This window comes from Sphaerodactylus townsendi, linkage group LG07 (genome assembly GCF_021028975.2).
Source record: "Sphaerodactylus townsendi isolate TG3544 linkage group LG07, MPM_Stown_v2.3, whole genome shotgun sequence".
Taxonomy (NCBI): domain Eukaryota; kingdom Metazoa; phylum Chordata; class Lepidosauria; order Squamata; family Sphaerodactylidae; genus Sphaerodactylus; species Sphaerodactylus townsendi.
In genome coordinates this window covers 74860095-74883068 of record NC_059431.1, presented here as the reverse complement: position 1 = coordinate 74883068, position 22974 = coordinate 74860095, and the positions used below count along the sequence as shown (strand labels likewise).

At 43.9% G+C, this 22974-nt stretch overlaps 1 protein-coding gene across 3 annotated transcripts; it reads right to left on the bottom strand.

Annotated features, from left to right (window-relative positions):
* Positions 1-1049: 1049 nt before the first annotated feature.
* On the bottom strand, positions 1050-22887 carry NMRK1 (nicotinamide riboside kinase 1). 3 transcript variants are annotated; one of them, XM_048504275.1, is made up of 9 exons: positions 22681-22887; positions 19058-19098; positions 11564-11654; positions 10669-10717; positions 9929-10094; positions 9118-9189; positions 7125-7231; positions 6205-6285; positions 1050-1092 (listed from the first exon to the last, which is right to left on the bottom strand). In XM_048504275.1, exons 1-9 carry the CDS (start codon positions 22777-22779, stop codon positions 1085-1087), a joined length of 714 nt encoding a protein of 237 aa, XP_048360232.1. In that variant the 5' UTR covers positions 22780-22887; the 3' UTR covers positions 1050-1084. The 3 variants fall into 3 exon arrangements, with proteins under 3 accessions (XP_048360232.1, XP_048360234.1, XP_048360233.1); XM_048504277.1 differs by having other exon boundaries at positions 22566-22698; XM_048504276.1 differs by lacking the exon at positions 1050-1092 and adding an exon at positions 2000-5320 and having other exon boundaries at positions 22681-22883.
* Between the last annotated feature and the right edge of the window lie 87 nt (positions 22888-22974).

Below are 22974 nucleotides of genomic sequence, written 5' to 3'. Positions count from 1 at the left end.
CGTACATTTTTGTTTATTTTTGTTTTGTTGGCAGTCCACGATAACTTAAAGTCTCTTCCAACGCCACAGTTCAAAGAAATCTACTTTCTTCCTGTCAGCTATCTTCATTGTAAACTTTCACACCTATATATATTAATAGGAAATAGTGTGGCTTGAATTATCTTCATCTTAGTTGCCAGAAGTATTACACAAGTATAAAGTACAATAAATAAAACCAAGGCAAAATGTATGATAGTTGGGCAGCCAAATTCAGAGCGCTGGGAAAGCCAGAAACGGTGCCTCCCCATCACCTCCAGAGGGCTTTTAGGTGGCTTATGGAGGCAAAATAAAAAAAAACCCAAAACAAAAACAAAACCCTTCCCACCACTGAAAAGGATGGCATAAATCCATGCCCCTAGTGCTGGCAACCCAATAGGCAAGGCCAGATTAGAAGCCAATTATGGTCAGCTCCACCCCTGGAACACCAGCCTCTGGAACACCTCCATTACGCCAGCAGAAGCAAAGGGGTGCAGAGAATCATGTCTGACTATTGTGGAGGGCTACAGCAGCCATCCACCAATGAATTTACCCTTCTTCTAGGGTAAGTGCCCCGGAAGGGCAAATCTTCTAGCATAGGGCCACACTATCTCCACAACTCCCTTTGCCCCCACCCTCCCACAAATTGAGCTCTTAGATTTTGATTCTTCCAAGAATTATCAATCTCATAATAGTTTCAGAGGGTAGCTGTTAGTCTGCAGTAGCACAGCTAGGTTTGAGTCCAGCAGTACCTTAGAGGCCAACAAGATTTTCAAAGTATAAACTTTCAAGTGTCAAAGCTCCTTGTGTTAGACTCCATCTTGCAATGTTTGGCCATTTAACAGTAGTCCATACTATCATTGTTACCAAACGTCAACATTACAATATGGAAGACCATGAAACAATTGTATATTATGTTGTTGGCCCCAAAACAAAATTAGGCATACTTGGAAGGTAGACCAGCAAGGAAGAGTCTGCAGAGGAAGGCAATAGTAAACCACCACAGCTTCTCAATTGCCTTGAAAGTCTCTTGATGCAGTTCCCATGTCAGCTGTAACTTGATAGCAGTTTACACAACTGTAGATATATGTTAAGAATAACAATAGTATAAAATGAATGAAATGTAGGATACTCTACATACGTAAAAATGAAGCATAAAATGTAAGAAAGAACTGCATTAACTGTGTAAAATGTGGTGTTAAAAATAGTGAATATATGAATAAACGATTAGTGAATGATGATGATAATAATAATTTAAAAGTGAATGTAATATAAATGCTGTGTGTGGGAGAGGAGAATAATGTACATTGCTCTCTCCTATTCCTATGTTTACTTTACACCTCGGGGATCCAACGCAGCTTACATAGTTATCCTCTCCTCCATTTTATCCTCAAACAATCCTGAAAGGAAAATTAAGCTGAGTTTGTGAGTGTGATTGATCAAAGGTCACCCAGCAAGCATGCAAGACGGAATGGGGATTCAAACCTGCCAGAGCCTAACTACTATATAATGGTAGATTAAATGTGAAGCCTGGCAGTATGCATAACTTTATGCTACAAGCTACCAAGTTTTTTACTAAGAACAGAAGTCAGTTGGAGAGCATAAGGAAGAAACTAGGTTACAATATAATTTTTCTAATTGCCAAAAAAACTCCATTCTGTATAGTGGAAGTCTTCTGCCCTATTCCTGTACTGAAGTATTAGCTGCCATCCATACAAAATTACTGTAAACGCTTATTTGAAATCAAGACTCACTTAAAGTGAAATTTATATTTTATGCTGTACACCGCCCAGAGCCCCTGGAGGATGGGGCGGTATAAAAGTTTAATAAATAAATAAATAAATAAAAATAAATATTCTGAGTATGCACAGGATCAATCTGTATGTGAAACATACCCCCAAGGAACAGACTATACTGCTCTTGAAATTATAGCCTATGAAATTTGCAGAAGTGCATCGTCTTCTATAGATTGCAACTTTAGAAGTCTTTTAAAATTAGTAGGTTTATTAAAATGTATCTCATTAAATACAGAGGTTTGTGTTTATGTACAACAGCTTTAAATTCAAAATAACATACATTATCTAGGTAGTACAAAATTAACAGTCACTTTTGAAATTAGATTACAATTATAAATTTACATATTCTTGTTACTGCATGAATTCTAAAGTCAAGCTTGGCTTAGAGGCACTTTTATTCAAATATAATAGCTGAATGTACTGTGCAATATTCTGTAGTTGGACAGAACTTGTTGGATAAGAATGAAAGATTTAAAAAAACAAGCAGAGGAACAGGCAACTAGGTTGGCTTCAATTTTAAAAAAATGGACAAGGGTGTAACACACAAGGAAGTATACTAATAGCCACTGGGAATGCATGCAACTCTAAAACATTAATAACATTCCCTCCTCATTTTGACATCTCAGTGGCTGGGACAGTATCTTGTCAATTGCCAGCCAACAATGGAGTCTACATTTCTTATGTTTATTGATGATTAAACTTACAGCCATACCCTACATGTGAAATCTACTTTCAAAGACAAATAGCACAAACCACCACCTCTTCTCATTTGCCTTGAAAGTTGGCCCCTCATGCCCTGGCATACATATATTGAAGAGGACCATATCTTCTGCTCTGAACCTGACTACTTTGTTCCTTCCAATTATCTTCTTCATTTCATCAAACTAACATCATCAAGTATGCAACACCGGCCTTTTCACTGGTGGTGGCATTACTACTGAACAGCATCAGTTCCGGCAGTGTTAAGATATACTACAAAGCAGCATTATTCAGGAAAGCAATTGAGGGTGGGTTTTTTCCCCTTTATATAGCAGTTGTGAATAGTGCTTTATGGACTTCTGTCTTTGAAGTATTAGTGGCAGGCTCTACCCAGATTCATTAGACTTTGTCTTTAGTTCCATTGGAAGTAGACAGGCAGGAGATAAGTATTTTTACAATTAAAAGAGAATAGGAGGGCATGTACAGCTCTTGATGCCAGTGCAGACAGAAAAAGGAGTTGTATACATTGGTCCCATAACCAGAAATCTATCAGAACACAAACTTTCCAGAATAGGGTAATTAATGGGAATAGAGGACAGTGTTGTAAACTTTCTAATATGCATCCCAGAGTCAAGCAACCCCTGCAAACTACTGTCAGCTTAACAAAAATGAAGTAGTTCAAACCAGCGTTTACTATGGCAAGCTCAAATTAGGTGAAGATGTGCCACAGGCTGGAAAGAATTGGCTAGGATAAAGTGCTGACATGCATATCCCCCAACCTACAGCTACTTCAGATCTTGAGATTTTAAGTAAAATGTCAATTTTCAGTGTATTGTGAATCTTGTATAACAGCTAGCCAAAAAACAAAAGAGGAGTGCCCCCTCTGGGGAAGAAACCAGGATGCAGCCCCAGAATCACTACCACCCCCTGCTGGGTTTCCACCACACTTATCTTCTATCACCAGGGGCAAGAGTTGCCTCTGAGAGGTGAGCAGGAGCTACTGTTGCAAGCCAGCTGCCCATGCCCCAGATACAGTGGGTGTGAATAGCCACTGTCACCGAACCTGCTTACCCTCCTGTTGGACTCCTCACTAACATGGGATCCAGGGCAGCTGGCCCCTGTCACTGAGCTGGCCGCCCCTCTTCATTGACACCCCTTGTATCACGGGACACAAGGCAGCTGACCCTGTTTCCCACTGGTTTAAGATTGACCCTGGAAACAAGATAAACTTGTTTTATTAGGGTTAGTTCAGAACAAAATTTAATGTGGCTTTGTAATCATTTTTCATTTTCAAAATGCAGTTGCTGAGGCTGTCTTTCCCAAGGGAGAGAAGTGACAAAGAATGAAAGTGTTGAAGATTTCCCCTTTCTGGCCCTTAAAAAAGTAGCCATGGCCACTGCACCTAGAAATGGAAAAATATTTCATCTAAATTATCACAGAACTTAATATACTCTGCTGTAGAATCAGCATGAAGCCAAAAGCAAACAGAGAAATTCTGCCATTCTTCCCTAAATTAGTTCAAGTGGATCATTACTTAGACAAGGTGATAATCATCTTGAAGCTTAAAATCCCAGGGGCATCAGTATCAAACAGGAAAAAATATGAGTAAAACTACTAACTAGGCAAGCTTATAGGATAAAACCTCTAAGGCTGGCAAACAGTTTGGTGGCTTATTCAAATAATGAGAACTGAAGACTCACAGTCAGATTTCCCCACATACCAAACTTCTAGGGATTAAAACAGACTAGTGGCCAAGACACCCACAGTATTTTGAGAATGTATACTTAAGCTATGTGGAGATCCCATTTGAATCAGAGCTACATGGAGAGGGTACAAAGTGTTTGCAAACATATTTCAGTAACTGAACCCAACCCCATCTCCTGTCCAAAAGAAACAGGAAATTCATTCCTTTTCTGGAACAGTGTGTGGTAGCTTTTGTCAGGAAAACCATACTGGGCAGAGTGGGGGGAATAGACGCTCTGATTAACAGGGGTCCTCCCCCCTGTTTCTTGATGGATCTCCCAGTATCTTATTTACTTTGACCTCAAGATGGAACATTACAGATCCTCTAGTCAACACTGAACTCTAACTGGACAACACTGCCTGACACACAAGAAATCTCATGTTTGTACGAAAATTCAAGAGCCACCACACAAGAAGATCAGTCCTTTGTATTCTTTGACAAATATGAGAATGCAGGCTTCTTCACTGCAGACATAACTTGGGGGCCAACTGTATTAGGATACTAGCAGCTCCTAGCTACCCTGAAAAGCCTGTGTGTGAGGGGGGAAAGTGTTGCAATGGTAGAGAGTAGATTATGATCTTGTGCTGGTGCCACCCTAGTTATAAAAAGAAGAAATCTTCCTCCCGCACTTGATTTGTCTACAAGTATTGAAGTCTGAATCCTTACAATGCTAATAGGTAGATTAAAATGAAAGAAGTTAAAGGGTCTTTCCCTCAAGGTCAGCTGAAGAGAGGGAATCTAACCCCTCTGAGATCACTACTATTTAATCCAAGAAGAGGAAATTACTAAGGAAATTGGTACTTTCCTAAATAAAATGGCTACTGTAAGACAGCCTCAAAGGTTTCCGCTGTTATTTAGGAACTATAGTATTTCACATGGTCAGCATGACACTGCTCCAATAGGAAATTGATTCGCTAATGGAATTAACCCAGGAGTCCTGATCAACACTGATTTAGAAGGGTTTCTTTTGAAAACATCCTATGGCAGTTTCCAATGGATTAATTATTGCTGTCCATATTAGACGTACTTAGGATCTATACATGGTTGGCAACAGCACCCAACTAACCTGAAATAAAAGTACATACATATTAGTTTGCAGTCATTGGACAACAGTTTCTTATAGAACATTGTCAGCCTGTACTTTGCTGCTACTGAGAGTTGGATTCTATAGAAAGATTTGTGGAAAGATTTGATGGAATGGATATTCCTCACCTTTCCACTGCATCTGTTTCTCCAAACCTCCACAAGAGACAGGTGATAATTGTAAGCAAAATGTACTACCATAAGGAGTACAGTAAGGAGGAAGAACCAAGCATCCAGTCCCACACATACTGTACTATTTTACGTATTAGTGTTCCCTTCCCTGGGCATCAGTGAAGGATTTGTAGGGTACAAAGGAGAAATCTTCACTCTATCTTCTGCAAGTTTTCTGTAGGATCTAATCTTATATTTTTGTTGTGAAAGCATTTCAGTTAGCTATTACAAGCTTTTAATTAAGCAACTTGTTATGGCCTTGACCAATATGAAGGGCCACTAGTAACAGTTATGAGAAACTCTGCAAAATACAAGCCTCAGCCTACACTGTAATTTCCCCAATTTCTGAGAGACATTTTCCTACAAACTGGGAGAGGATGCATACCTTCCTTTCATTTTTGGAGTGCAAGAATAACATTTGCTTGTTTCTAAAAATGAACTTGCTTTTACATGAGTTCCCTTCATGTGTGATTAGCCCAATCACAACCAATGTAAAGACATAACAGAATTATCTACTTCTAGAAGGTGATCATGGGAAAGATGCAAGCTCAGAATACAGCAGACACCCTCTTCGGATGGGCATTAATGGGCTCCTTGGAACCTTAATTTATTTCTCATATCATATAGCAATTTCTCTCGGCTCACTAGCCAAACATACTGATATTGCCTCATGCTGTTTTAACCTATGCCACTTACTTGTCTTCTGCAGCTCCTGTGCTATGTCACTACATATCCTTGAACACAGGTCATCTTGTAATTTTGTTCCATCCAAATAAACTGCAAAAAAGGAGCAATGTATGACTTACAGCAGAGCAGAAATCTCTAAGCACATCTTCCAGCATCACCTGGATAAAATATCTCCAAGGTAATACAAACATTTTAGTCATGTATTACCTTCATAACACTCTTTGAACCCAATGTTATTTTTTAATTTGTTAATCTAAATACAGCTGAGTCCTGTGGACCAAATAATATTGCAAGACCAGCCCCTTGATGCTTAGCTACATCTTTTCTTCCCTTTGAGGTGCTGAATGAAGCAGAATGCTACAGTGTTCTTGGAAGATCAACATTTTCCCCATCCCTCCTAGTCACTTATACAGCTAAGGGCAAAACAATATATTCATACTTTTGAAGAGCTGAGTTCCTCACAACCACACAGCTGCCACAGGGAATGATTCTTTAAAAATAAAGGAGAGCCTAAACAAGCTTCAAATGCCATTGTGGAGGGAGGAGGAGGTCTTCCCCCACCCTCCCACAAAAAAATCATTTTCCTGTGCCAGAACAGCACTGGGAGTTATTCCCCCATTTTTGCTGTTCCTTGTGCACTGAATACTTCACATGGAACAGCAAAAACAAGGACATAACTTTTCTCATCCATCTTTCTGTATGGGAAAATGACGGGGGAAGGAAGGAGACCGCACCTAGTCCTTTATGGCATCCTGCACCCATTTGGGTGCTCCTTTATGTTTTAAAAGCCATTCCCCATTTAAAAGCCATTCTGCCATACAGGCTATGAAGCAGGAACCTAGACCCAACTCTTAAAAAAACCAACTTGGCCTGAGGCAATGGACAGTGCTTAGATGAACTAGGTACATTAAGAACCATGATTGTCATACCAATGTCTGTTCCATTTTCTTCCATCTCTCTCTTATGTTTCAGATACATGGGCCACACATGTCCATCGAAGTACCCAGGTGGGTCTGGTGGATTATAAATTCGGGTGCTACAGAAAAATATGAGAGCTTCACTTGTACACCATGTTTAACAAGAGCTTCTATCAAAAATATTCAAATTCTCAGCCAGTATGATCTAGTAGTTTAAGCAAATAAGACAGTTAAAACTAGGGCTTTTCTTGCATGATCATTGTCAAATGGCTTCTTTAGACCCATTTCCATCCAATAATTCATGGAAGAACTGGGTGCTCCAGGGTTTGAAGCTTTTTATGCATGGTATATATAGCTCTATGGGACTTAAACCTAAGTACTTATGACTGGGTACCTGTGCCCACTTGTATAGGAGTAAGATTCACTTGATTCACATGCCATATCTCTAGGGAAACAAGACCATGATACAGGCATCTATAAACAGCATTCCCTAATGCATGTTATATTCTGAGCCCTTCGAGGCTTGAGATCGAAAGAAGCACTGTAAATCACCTAAGGCCCATGGCATAGGGCAGTATATGCATATGTTTCTACTACAGGCCACAATGTGCTAGACCAGGGCCTCACACAGACACTCAGCAAACACTAGTAAGGTGCTTGCCCTCGTATGCATCCTGCTACATTACACTAGGAGAGGAGTCAGAAGCATCAAGTACATTTACCCAACATTAATTAAGTTTTTGCATAATTTGTTTTATTGTTGTACACTGTGAAACTATCACATGAGAAAGCATGACAGGTAAAAAGCCTGTCGTTATACCAAGTTTAGCAATTCAGTCCTGAACATCTGAAAACAAATTCCACTGTGGAACAGAGCAGCAGTGAATTTTTCCATGGGATCACTCTACAGTGCAGAAAGAAGTGCTTACTCATCTTCTATAGCCACATGCACCTAGTTCTCCCAAATCCTTGCTTTTGGGAAGGCTTTTTAAGAAGACACTTCCCCAGTGCCTCACATGTTTATCAGCTAATCATTTGGCACTTTCCCTACAAAGCCTTTAAAAAAATGTGAAGCATTTTCTGGGTACAGGATGCTATTTTCAGATTTTGTAACAGCCAGTCATTCTACACCCTGCATATCAAGCTGGACCTGGAAAAAGGAAGAACTGGGTGCTCCAGGGTTTGAAGCTTTTTATGCATGGTATATACAGCTCTATGGGACTTAGACCTAAGTACTTATGACTGGGTACCTGTGCCCACTTGTATAGGAGTAAGATTCACTTGAATTCAGAGATACATTTGCTCCCAAGTAACAGGTCAGCACAAAGGCAACCTTAAACCACAAAACAACCCATTTCTAACCCAGGCTGGGTTATAGAGCTTTTGCTATTTGTACAGTAAGAATTCAATAATTTTCACAGTGTCAGGCTATGAAGGGTGAGATTGTTTCATCACTAGCTTGAGTGGAAGAGCCTCACTGAGCTGTTTGTGCAACATAACAATATTATTTTCTGAACAGGTTATCAAGCGTTTCTTACAAATGTACAAGTATGCCTAATTTACACTAGTAATAGGGCAGAGACAGGCAATATCACAGGAGCAATGTGCAAGGGATATAATATTCACACAGCAGAACTAGATAACTGTGATGGAACACAGAACTGTTAATTGTTCTGCCATACAGGTATACCCAGTTCCCGAGGACATGAGCCAACATGGAGTTAAGCACTGTACTGAATTATGACCCAAATCTGATATGCTTGTGTAATTAGTCATACAAGAATAAGTAACAGTAATGCATTATGATGCAAACATAATCTGCAGGGCCTAATGGCAAACCAGTTATTTGCTACATGCTATATCATGCTATCAATATACTTTAAAATAGATTTGGAGCTGGTTATTCAGCTTATAACTTCTTACTCTACATGGAACAAGTAAATTGGAGAAGATATAGTAAGAGCCTAAATGTAGTGCATTGTGCACGGTTTCAGGAGGATCATACCTTCGTCTCTTTTTGCATTCTTCATAAGGAATGGTGAGGAAATATTTTTTATTCCATATGTCACTAAGGGGCCTAAAAGTATAAAGAAACAGATTAGGTGGGTCACATTGCTACTTACGCTCAACTGAAAAGTTAAGTAGGGCCGAATTCCCACTGAAAATTTAATCTAGATACAACCAAGTTTCAAAAGAATCGGCACCTTTTCATCCAGGTTTCAACATCCTCACTGAAGCATGTTTCCAGTGAAGACATCTAGCCCTGCCCCTGGGGGGGGGGGGGTGCCTGCTGTCAGGGGTGCAATTGTTAAGCTAGCAGCATCAAAACTTAAGAGTATCTTTAGGGGACTCTCCTGATGATACCACCCAGGTTTGGTGAAGTTTGGTTTATGGGAGCCAAAGTTATGGATCCTCAAATGTGTAGCCCCCATCTCCTAATAGTTCCCATTGGAAACAATGGGAGATAGGGGCACCCCCTTTGGGAGTCCATAGCTTTGGACCCCCTGGACCAAACTTCACAAAAACTGGATGGTATCAAAGGAGATTCTCCTGATGATACCACCCATATTTGGTGAAGTTTGGTTCATGGGGGCCAAAGTTATAGCCCCATCTCCTATTAGCTCCCATTAAAGGTTTTTTCAAAAAGGTGTATATACAAGCAGGTACAGGAAAATCCCATGATGGGGGGGGGGGGGCGGCAGAAACAGGACTGGTCTGTGTTCCATTGTTTGGCTGTGAGGAGATCTCAAGGGAACCTGGATATTTTGGGTGACTAGCCCAGAATTAATCGCCAGTGAGGAAATCACCTAGCTTACCTGTAGTTATACAGAAGAAAGCCTTCAACAATTAAGATGCAGCAGTCTGTTTCTTTCTGCTTATTGTGGATATTACTTGATTGGCCAGGCAAAGCACAGCCTTCTGGGTTTGCTATCCAAGTGTGTATACTTGCCACCATTTCTTTCATATGCAGGGCATCAAGTACTAAAAGAAAACAGATACTGAAGCTAAAGGCAAGTTTTGACATGTACATTCAAATGCAAACTGCCCACACACACTTTCTTCCAACTCTAACCCAGAAGATGGCCCCCTTGATTGAGCCGGTCTGGCCACCTAGATCCATGCCACAATAACACTGAGACTCAACTACTATAATGCACTCTATAGAAGTCTGTTATGGAAATCAACTTCGAGACTCCATTTGGTACAGAATACCAAGCTTGATTATTATTGGAATCTAGGTGAAACATTAATGTTATACTCATTCTGCAGCTACTCCATTGCCTACTCACTCCATTGCCTACTCATCAGTTAACAGTCTCAGTTCAATATATTGATTATCACAAATTAGTTGAATTGAATGCATTGACGTCAGCCTCAATTTCTCTCACTACTCTGAAAAATGCATTAAAACTCACATGCACAAATTCTAACCATAGCATTTCAGCACCAGCAAAGGTCAAAAAGAGTAAGGCCTATAGCTACATAAATTTCATTTAAAATTGCCAACAAGCAAGTTATACTTGCTATGAAGAATTTAAGTATTCATTCTACTAACCATCGTACTGCAAAAATCCGTGTTCATCTACAGCCACTTCAGATTGAGACTGTAAAGGGGAAAAAACCATTGTCATATTAATATTATAAAGAAAACTTCAATGTGAAGAGGACACATTTTTCCTACCTGCTATTATTTTTACATAATACATCAATTTTAGAAGTAGATAATAATGCCTTGCCTTCAATGGCTACAATACCACTGAAAAAAATAAATATCTGAGAAGGCTGAGAATGAAATAATGCTATCCAGAACTGTTTATCATTAAGTGTGCCAACATTTTAAATTAAACAGCAAATTTACAGCTAGAATAGCTGTATTTAGCAGCTCCTCTCTCTACCCATGTTAAGTCAAAACTATGCAATATGCATGTAGTTACCTAGTTTGAACCAGCAATAAGAATACTATCAGAGTTGGATATTTGCAGACTTCATCTGAATGTTTTAAGAATTTAGACAACAAAGGCCTATTGAGATGTTACATCCATGTAAACTGGAACTGACGACACATAATGTGAACACTATGGCTCCACAACACATTAGATATATGCAGTCATCATTTTGTATGATTAGGGTGTTGTATGAATAGATTTGTCAGACACATACAGCTTCCATTCTTATGAACCAGAACATATACATGTTGCCCAGTTTACAAAGAACAGCAGACTCATATCAGGTGCATTGTGGGGACAGCACGCTCCCGATACATATAGCTGGTGGGCCTCCAGTTCACCAGGACATATTGTTTGAAGAGGACTATAGAGAGAATAACATCAAAGGCATAGGAGAATACTCCTACACAGAAGTTGTATTCCCTTGTTACTGGGAATAATTGGCATGACTATGCTTTGTTTTGCTTCAGCCTGCTATAGCTAAAGCCTTTTTTTATTTTTTACCTTAAAAAAATTATCTTGAGATATTATAGTGCAGTTTTTAAGCTGCTCCTTAAGCCTTCTTGCCAAAGTTGTTTTTCCTCCATTTGTTATGCTGAATTAGAAGACAAAATATACAATTACACAGTTGCAGTCATACTATCTGATAGTCTAGTAGCTTTGTTCTGCAGTACTGATAAATATAGGGATGCCAACTCTGGATTAGGAAATTCCTAGAGATTTTGGGTAGAGGATGGGGCTTTGAGAGGGAAGGGAGCTCAGCAGGGTAGAATGTCATGACAGCCATCCTCCAAAGCATTCATTTTCTCCATGGGGCATGATATCTGTTCTGTGGAGATTCACTGTAATTCCAGGCCCATTTGGAGACTGGCAATCCTACCAAACCAGCATCTTTATAGGTACAAGGACTGTCTCCCTCCTCAACACAAAATGCCTGCCCCAAATCCTGTTGAAGATCGGAACTCAACCTACAGTTTGAAAGGACACTTTACAGACAAAGCATTCTCTAACAAGAATCCATAATACAATACATCGTTTTTGTATCACTGCATACTGAATACTATTATTGCAGGAAACTTTGACACTTCTGTAGAAGGGAATCTCACTTTCCCATAGCTCAAACTTTGCTTTTATCAGTAGCAAACAGTAGCAAACAGTAAAGACACATACCTGTAAGGTTGGGGGTTAGTTTCGGCTCCTTCGTCTTGTCCTTGGCGCATTCCACAGTCTGGGCTTCGTGCCCGGAATGGTTTCTGCCTTAACCTTGCTACGTTTATCTTGTGTGTTTGAAACTTGTTTTCACCCTGTCATGGGAATTCTGCTTGGGAGTTTGGGGAGGGGCCCGGATTGTCCGTAAAAGCGACAACTTAAGCCCGGGAAAGCCAGAATCCGCATTCCGTGTATTGCGATCGTTGAAGTTTATGAAATAAACGAACTGAACTCAGTTACTTTGTTTCGAGTCCTTTGAGGTTCCTTACATTATGCGGATTCTCGCTATTCTATCTTCGGATTGATTTTGGTCAAATACCATCTTTCATCCGTTTTGTGGATTCCTGATGTCTACCAACATGAAGGGATTGAACCCCGAGACTTCGTCGCAAATGGAAGGCAAAAAGACTGTGGTAGCCCCCAAAGAGGGTTCCCTGTCTTCCTTCCATATGACGGTCTCTCTGGAGGAGCCAGCGGAACCAATCTCCCTGGTGACCCTCTCCAAGCCCCGGCTAAGCCGGAGCTTAGCCTTCCTCCAACTGCAGGAGCAGGTGGAAGAAGCCCCCCTGATGGCTCGGCGCACGGTCTCAACCGGACGCCTGGAAGTGTGTCAGGATTTCGCGATCCTGGTAAGCTGGGTGTCGATGGATCGTGCTCCCCTGGAGCGGCACTTCACCACCCGGCAACATATGGATTACAAACCAGTGATGCGAAGGGTGGAGGAGGAAATCGGGGTGTCGACCATCCATGGGGACACCCAGGAATCCCTGGCAAGATTTCTGGATCAATACCTCGAAGACCCCCCTCCCGAAGATCACTGGCAAAGCACCAGAGCGTGCCCTAAGGGTTCGCGTCCTCTCACATCCCAGGACTCTGAGGGTGAAGTGTTGGAACTACCTACACGTTCCCGAGTCAGGCTTACATTCGTGGAGGATGCCCGCGCCCACAAACCCCCGGACTTAGCAGAACTTGAGGGGGCGACTGCCATGCCTCTTGGGGGTGCTCAGGGCCGGGATCCTTCGGACCAGCATGAACCTGGGGGGGCGACTACCCTGTCGACCGCGGATGAGCGACGTCCCCCCGTTTCGGATCTTTGGGAACAGCTCGAAGCCCTTGAGAGGACCAAATGTGACTGGGAACAGGAACGGGAGGCCCTTGAGAGCTGGCGAGGGGCCCTCGAGCTGGAACGCGAAACAGGAGGCGGGAAGCCTTCGAAAATGAGCGGCTTACTTCCGAGGAACTGGAAAGCGAACAGCGGCGTTGGCAGGCCTTGGAAGCCGGAGATTATCACGGGAGAAAAGGTGTTCTTGAAGTCCAATTCCTCCGAGACCTCACTTCCCGGGACCATGTCCTGGAGCACTTTCCAGCTCCAGGCTCCATGGCGGGGCTGCCTTAAAGCACTGGAGAGTCAAGGTGAAATCGAAGCGGCATTGCAACGCAGGGAACGCGATAAACTGCAATGCGACCGGGAAGCTCTCACGGGTCGGGAGAGGGAGTTGGCGGCAAGGGAAGCGTTGCTCCAGAGGGATCTCGGTGCGCCGCAAGTGACCCTACCCAGCTGGCGTGGCTCGCCCGCCAGTATTCCCTAATGGCCCCGCTCCCACGAGCGGAGGCTCCATTGATACAACGTAGAGTCCTACTCCCAGTGCAACCTCTCCGCCCGTAGATGCGCGCGGTGCAACCTCCGCCGCCGGTCGCCGAACAACACCTCCGCCCATGATTCCCAGCGCTATGCCCACCGCCTGGACCGGTTCCTGCCCCGGCTCCTCCAGAAGTGCCGATAGCCGGAAGAGGCCTATCCTCGTTCACATTCCCGCACGTTTTGGTGGGACTGCAGACACACTGCCATATTTCATCCTACGCTGGACGCCCACATGCTCGAATTTGTGATCTCCTATAGATCCGAGGCTGAGAAAGTCACGAGACATCGGCTGGAGCGAGGGATGCGGAGAGGAATGGTTTGTGGAATTACACGGTGGAAGGGGCCCCTGAACTTCCAGAGCGTAAGCGGCCTTACTCCAAGGTCTGAGACTATGCTTTCAGGACCCCGAGGAGGTGAACAAAGCCATTAAAACTATCAAAACACTCAAACTAGGGCAATAAGACATTTGCAGGAATTTTGAGAGTTCCAGTTTGCGGCATGAGCAAACTCCCAGACTGGGCCGATGGCTTGCGATGAGAATACTTCCTGACGGCCTCGATTCCAAATCTGCACCTGGGCAGATATGGTGCAGGAACCACAAACCATTGCTGAATGGATCACGACCGGCAACCTCATCGCGGCCCGACTCACCCGTTCCAAGACGGGAAAACCCGCAGCTGCCAAACCTCCTGCCAAACCTGCAGCGGCGGCCGCTGCCCCGCCAAAGAAGGCGGGTGCAGGACCGACTAGCGCCCGATCCACCTCCGATGCGCCCGGCAGCCCGATCTCGGCTTATGTCTGTATTGCGGGGGCCCGGGCCACATGGCGGCCAATTGCCCGAAAAAACAAAAGGCGCCGGTCCCCACTCCCCGCAAGTCGACGGCGCGAACCCCTCGCAAACCTGGCCCTCGGGGACCCCAAGGAGCTGCGCAAGCCACCTATGAAGACGAGCCCAAAAATGTCGATGACACCAAACCAGAAGGGGTGACCTTTTCGTCTGGCCCGGCGGAGGAGATCCCTGCACCACACGAATCGCGGTGAGTGAAGCCGGGTGCCCCATAACTATCATGACAACTCTGACCAATACGTCCAAGCATACTCATATTGTAAGCACGAGCATTTTCGTGGATTCAGGTTGCTCCCTTGCCTTATGAGACCCTGAAGTGGGCTGCAGAGCAATTGGGAGAAACTGAACGTATGTAGCGCACAACCAAACCCATCCCCTTCACTCAAATGGACGGCAGCCCATTAGGTACCGATGGTCCGGCTCGTTTCAAAACCCAACCAGTGCTCCTGCGGTGTGCAGAACACTGGGAGAGACGTAGTTTCATTTTGGCTCCAGTCGCCAAACACCCCATAGTGTTGGGGATGCCCTGGCTTCTCTCCCATGAACCCAGCATCTTCTGGGGGCAACGCATAGTCCGATTCACGGACCCCCCTTGTGGGGATCACATGCACGAGGGTGAGCCACCGGCGGAACCCAAGGAGAACGCCGATGAGCTCCAGCCAATGGCTCTCGACACCGCCCCAAGCCCAGAACTGGCCGGGGTTCCCAAACAGTACTGGGATTTAGCCAAAGTCTTTGAAGAACAGGAGTGCGACCAACTTCCCCCCCATAGGGACACAGACTGTAAAATCCTCTTGGTCCCGGGGGCGCAACTTCCCAAAGGTAGAATATACAGGATGAGCCCGACCGAGGAGAAGAAGCTTCATGCCTTCCTCGATAAGAATCTGGCTTGCCACCAAGAGCACTCACGCAGCCCCCGTTTTGTTTGTGAAAAAGAAAGATGGGACCCTTCGTCTGTGCACTGATTATCGTGGTCTCAACGCTGTCTCTCTTTCAAATAAATACCCCTTACCCCTAATTAAGGACCTTCTCGATGCATTGGGGAAGGGGCGTATCTTCACCAAGTTGGATTTGAGAGAAGCCTATTCATGCGAGAGTCTGCTGAATTGCCGAGGCTTTTGAACATTTGCTGTAGTCAACACTAAATTTGAGCCAATATGAATGCTGTGTAATGCCCTTGGGATTATCGGGAGCCCCAGGGGGGGCTTTCCTTAATCGCTCATTAATGGCGATGTTCTACAGGACTTCTTGTTCAAAGGGGTGGTGGTGTATTTGGATGATGTCCATATCTATTGCCCAAAGCGATTGGAAAGAGCACGCAGCGACTAGTCAGAACTGATGTTGCACCGATCACCGCTTTCGACAATTCCTTGTTTACTGGAACTGTCCAAATGTGCCTTCCATCAGACCTCCATGGATTATTTGGGATGTCCGGATCTCTCCAGAGGGCCTGGAAATGGATCCGGCAAAAGTGGCAGCAGTGGTGAATTGGCCGGTTCCCGCACCCATAAAGAACTTCAATCCTTTTTGAAACTGCTAACTTCTATCGAGACTTTATTCCCCAGTTTGCCAAACTTCGGCCCTACCACCACTCACAGACTTACTCCGCACCAAGGGGAAGAGACCCCAGGCATCCAAAGCCGGGGCTTCCCTCTCCCCTGGTCCCCAGAATGCCAAAATTCGTTTCAAGCTCTTAAAACTGCTTTCACCACAGAGCCCATTTTGAAACACCCAGATTACTCTGCCTTTCATCGTTCGTAATGGCGACGCTTCGGATAAAATAGCAGGGGCAGCTCTCTTACCAGAAAAATAAAGATAACAAACTTGTGCCGTGTGCTTATTTGTCGAGAAAAACTGTCAGGCCCTGAACTCCAACTGGACAGTTGGGGATAAAGAAACAGCAGCCATCAAGGGAAGCCCATGATGCGTGGTGACATTGACTGAAGGGTGCCGCACGCCCCTTCCAAGTTTGGTCGGATCAGCAAAACCACCATTTTGTCTACTCCGGCTCAAAATGTCGGTAAAGCAATTAAGGTGGGCTGATTTCTTCTCCAGATTCAACTTTACGGTCCATTTTCACCAGTGGCAATAGCAACAAGCTGGCCGGCGCCTTGTCCCGCCTGCCTAAAGGCGGATACCTCCCTTCTGGCGCCATGCCCTGCACCATCCTAACACCCTCTCAATTGGGCTTGAAGGCGGTAATAACCCGATCTGAGACAGCTGCATCCCCGACACCCCCCCTTATGAACGTACAGGACGTTGTATCGCCGTTTCTGCGCCATTTGGAGGAGGCGGGACGACAGGAGGTACCGAAGGAGGAATCCGATCCCCTTCTACAATTGCAGGGGGGAGTTTGGAGGCGGGGTGACTGCTCGATGCGTTCCCCCGGCCCTGCGTAAGCAAGTTTCTCTTAACCCGGCCATGGCGGCTCGACAAGCGGGACATTTTCCAGTTCTTGAAAACACTCCACTTTACTCAGGAGGCAGTTTTGGTGAAGCGCACCATGCGCCAAAGGACATTGGGGCGTACATAAAGGGGTGCCCGACGTGCGCAGAGGCTAAAGCCATCCCTGGTAAGCCCCACGGACTGTTACACCCCATTCCCCCGGCTGCCAAACCTTGGCAAGTGATTTCTATGGATTTCATCACAGATCTCCCCGAGAGCCATGGGTATACAGTTTTATGGGTGGTGGTAGACCTTTTTTCCAAGCAGGCGCACTTTGTTCCGTGTCCCACCATCCCCTCGGCGCCTAAGTTAGCCAAATTGTTTATCCAACATGTCTACCGTCTGCACTCGTTCATGAGAGAGTGATCTCCGACCCGGGGGCCACAGTTCATATCTAAGTTTTTTGGAAGGCGTTCCTGGAGATGTTGGGAACAGCCTCGGAAACATTGCTGCTCCGTACCCGCGTGCAAAGTGACAGCCAGACCGAACGGACCAACAGAACATTAGAGCAGTATCTACGTTGCTACACCAACTATCATCAAGATAACTGGGTGGAACTTCTTCCCTTCGCTGAGTACGCCTATAACAATGCAGTTCATAGTAGTACCAATAAAACTCCGTTTGAGGTGGTGTCGGGTCGTTCGTTCCCCCCGTTACCCCAACTCCCCGATCATGCGCTCCAACCCCCTGACTTTGGTGACTGGATCCAGTCTCTGGCAGAAGGCTGGAAAAACGTTTCTTCTTCGCTTTCACAAGCGCAGGAAGCTCAAAAAACCCAAGCGGACAAACATAGAATGGATTTTCCCCTGCAAGTGGGGGCTTTGGTTTACTTGTCCACCAAAAACCTTAGAGATGTGCATAAATATTCCAAGCTAGGCAAGAAATTCATAGGCCCGTTTCGGATCACTCAGGTGATCAACGATGTGACGGCTCGTTTGGAATTGCCCAATTCACTCAGTAACATTCACCCTGTGTTTCATTCTAGCTTACTCAAGCGGGCTCCAGATTCAGATGCCTGGCACGACCCAACGGAGGTTCCCCCGCCGGTGATCGTTGATGGCCACAAACGTTACGAGATCGATGCTATTTTGGACTCTCGCTACATTCGCAAACGTTTGCAATATTTGGTTTCCTGGGTGGGCTACCCCTCGGGCCATAATCAATGGGTGTATGTGGAAAATATTGATGCCCTCCCCCCGATTTCTGCTTTTCATAAGGCTTTCCCTCATAAGCCGGGTGGGGAGGGGGCGTTCGTAGGAGAGGCGGAGTGTAAGGTTGGGGGTTAGTTTCGGCTCCTTCGTCTTGTCCTTGGTGCATTCCACAGTCTGGGCTTCGTGCCCGGAATGGTTTCTGCCTTAACCTTGCTACGTTTATCTTGTGTGTTTGAAGCTTGTTTTCACCCTGTCGTGGGAATTCTGCTTGGGAGTTTGGGGAGGGGCCCGGATTGTCCGTAAAAGCGACACCTTAAGCCCGGGAAAGCCAGAATCCGCATTCCGTGTATTGCGATCGTTGAAGTTTATGAAATAAACGAACTGAACTCAGTTACTTTGTTTCGAGTCCTTTGAGGTTCCTTACACATACCACTGCAGTCATTTGTGACATTTCAACAAATTTGCAACAGTATCATAATAAACTCACATTTAGCTACTGCAGCAATGCTGGTGACACAAACAAAAACTTCAAATGCTTATTTTTCATTGCTCAGAAAATGTGTATGCAAGCCCTCAACTGTAATGGTGAGTCAAGTGAGAAAAAATGACACGGTAATATATTTAAATGATGGTCAATACAACTATGGACAGACATCAATTTGATCAGTTTAATCAAAACAAGAATATTATCTGTTCATATTTACCCTCCTATTCCAATGACCAATGTCTTCATGGTATTTACAACCTAAAAAAACAGATGTATATAGTCAGCAGTTGCCTCTATAATATAGCAGAAGAAAGTAACATGTTGTCTGCGAGCCATTTCTAAATCATGTACATTATTAGATTACTTCTCGTTAAGTTGATATTGTGGAACAGCAGTGATACTTCCATCCACACATGTTTAGCTGATGATGTAAAAAGGAACACAGCCAAGAGCTGCATGTTTTACAACAGGCCTAAAATTCCCAAACAAAAACAATGACATTGGAATAAATATTTTCATTGAATGTTAAAGGAATTCTAACACAATACTGAGCTGAAGTCTTTAGAACTGAATGCAAGCCAAGATAGCTTTTATCATCTTTTCTTTTTTTTGCTGGATTCATTCATGGGACTTCAAGTGGGGTGTCTGAGTTCATCCCAGTTAACAGAGAGAGGCTGCAGGCACTTGTGTTGGTCAAGGGAAAATCTAAACACAAAGACCATGTTAGAATTTGGGTTGGCCTAATAAGTATTACAGGACCTTTTGCTTGCCTTGCTGAGTTTATTGTGCCAGTGTTCTTTAATAAAAAGCCTTCAATGCAAACATTTCATTTGATGTCTAACAGTGTGTTATTTACATATATTGTATGTTCTTCAAGGTGTTATAAAGAGTCTTTTCAACTTCTACACTGCTGTTCTCAATAATGCCAGTTCTCAAGGTAGCTTACAAAAGATGGGTAGCCCAATCTGCAGGGATGGGGGGCAGATCCCACTCTGGAATCAGTGCAGACCTGTGCCATCCAGTGAAAAGGGGCTAATGCGCTGGCAGAGGGATAACTGACCTCTGTCTGTCCCGGCTCAGACCCGCTTGGCACAGAATGATGTGCCAGTGTGGCTAGAGGCAGGGCTAACCTTAGTCAGCCTCCACTGCCTGGCTGGGTCCCATGCACCAGCAGAGCCACTGGTGAAGATATCTCTTTTCCACCCCATTTTCTCTCTCTCTCTCTCTCTCTCTTTCTTTCTGCTTCCCATGCTACAGGAAAGTTCTATGTAGCAGGTACAGTGACGCCAGAGTGGCAACATCCCAGCCTGCCAGCCCTGTCTGGATTGGGCTGTAATTCTTTTTTTAATAAAACACCCAAACATCTATTTTTAGGTACCGGAACAGAAGTACTTAAGTGTGATGATACGCACGCCAATCAACCATTAAAGCGATCAATACCACAAATTTTCTACAGCTGGTGTCAACTAGTCTGCTCTCAATATTCTTATTTAAGTCAAAAATTTGAAAGACTTTTTAAATTAATCCTTTATAAAAAGGACACACTGTTTTCCACATGAACTATCAAGATTGTTTCCTAATAAATTTTCAGCAATCCTTGGGTGGAAAAAAATTACTTACGTCACAGAGGAAGTTTCAAGGTTGTTCATGACTCTGTTATGAAACACTTGTTTCTGCTGTGCTGAATCTTAAACAGTATGACTGGAAATTTTTATTTGACCCCGCCCATCATCATTCAAATTACCACAAATGGAATTCAGTTGATTAAACTGAACTATGCCACTTCTTTCCCACCGCAGTCCTCTGAAATTGTGTCCTGCATAAATATCATGCTGGGCAAAGTTGGCACCTGTAGCAGGAGAAGGAACCTGGCAGAGATAACCCTCTCCTCTATCAACAGAAATGAGGTTCTGCTAGCATTAGGCTGTTATAGTGGTGGAACCACACATTTTGAGAAAACTGAGTGTATTTAACTTAACTTAAAAGTGCCAATATTTATTAACACTGTAGACTAGTCAGATGACACTATTTTAAAGAAATATATTTGAAGAATGAGTGGTGTATTTTACACATATGCATCCTGCTACATTTTATTGACAGCCAGCATGGTACAGTGGCTGGAATGTCAAACTAGGATGTGGGAATCCCAGGTTCTAATCCCTCCTCTGCCATGGATGTTTGCTGGGTGATCTTGGGCCAGTCATGCATTCTGGATAACCTATCTCACATAATAAGGGTGTCAACCTCCAGATAGCAGCTGGAGATCTCCTGCTGATCTCCAGGCAACAGAGATTACTTCACCTGGAAAAAATGGCTGCTTTGGGATGTGGATTCTATGGCATTATACACCACTGAAGAGCCTCCCTTCCCCTAATCTCATCCTCCACAGTCTCCACCCCTAGAATCTCCAGGTATTTCCCAACCCAGAGCTGGCAACCTACTCACAGGATGAGGATACAATACATGTGAGGAAGCCACTTCTGGGTCCCCACTAAGGAGTGAAGAATAATTAAAAAATAAAATAAATAAAAATCACTAGTGTTACCTCCATTCAAACTGTGACAACATCTGCATTCCCCACTACCACTGCAAATGCAGAAGAATTCATAGAGCCAAGACATTATGACAAGACACCTCCCCTGTTCCAGCCCTATGCAGGCACCATCCCTCAAAGATCTTGTTTTAACTGCTTATTATGGTATCACAACATTATTAAACTACAGTAATATGTCAACTACTGATTTTTTTTAAAGTCACTAAATAGTGTTGTGGCAGTAGCAGCAGGGGGTGGGATGTGGGCAGGGCTAGGTCGAGAATAACAGCACTTCTGTGAGTAGGACCTGCAGAAATGCACACTGTCTTTTCCACCCTGTGTGCAAATGTACTTTGACTATGGTATTTCCCAAAAAATCAAACCTGGTCTAGGAAAGATCAGTCAAAGGAAGGAAAGCACCCTAATTCTGATGCAATGCTTTTAGTACAAATACTATTATTACAAAACACTAGCAGAGCTAAATATTAGTAGGTTACATTGGAACTCTGACCCCTTAGGAACCAAACACAGAGTACTGAACCTCTGTGATACAAGATAAAAACTTAACATCAGAAGGGCATACTTCCAAAACAAACTGACAATGATGAATGCTTCAGTATGTCTGTAGTCAGTAAGTGCCACAACACTCCTCTTTGGTTGTGCTGTAATAAATTAACACAACCACTCCACTGAAATATATCAAAGGGGGAAATATGTAAGGGGGGAAACAGCAGCACATGTAAATTGCTGTCTGTTAGATTTGCAGTTTCTATCCAAGATGTATTCTCAAACTGTTTATACTTACCGCTGCAAGAGTTATGTTGCAACTTATTGGTCCCATCCACCGACTAGAAAATGCTATGCAACACTAGGAGAGGCTCTGTTGTTTAGCAACCTCACTAAGAAACTGAATTATAATTTGTACAGATTGGAGAATGTCCAATACTGTACCCATTTAAGAAAGTTGGAAGTCTAACTCCAGATAAGTCCCACTGAGTTACATGGAAATTGCTTAATACCTACATGTAGAACTACAGAAAGGTTTCAGGTGCATTTTTACACCAACATTTTTATAAGCAGAAAATGGAACACAGTTTTGTACACTCACACACGTCTGACGTTTTGGATAGTTATCATGCACCCTCCAGAGGGTTCAAATCAGGATAAATATTGCTATTTGATATACACTTACAATAGCAAGGACTTCAACTCCAAGTTCCTGCTAAGAAGCTGCATCAGGCACCAACAGGGATGCAACAAAATAATAAATACTTCCATCGCTTGTTATCGAAGCCAGCTTCTCTTACCTGTCTGACTAGGTCAGCTGTATGAGCAATCGCGGGAAAGCAAACTATCGCCCACGTTAAATCACCTATCCATCTTAAAGGGCCATAGCTCCGCCCCATGGGGAGGTGGCACAGCCGTCCCTTGTCACACAGATGCAGCCCGCCCGTCTTTCAGAAGAAGCGGCGGGCTGTGATTGGCTTGCTTCTACCAGCCGCCCCGCCCCACGCGAGACGTCTTCCAAGCGGATTTGTCTAAAGTAAGCCACAGCCCACTCACCCAGAGCCTCCCCGGCTCTTTCTCAATAGCTGCAGTGT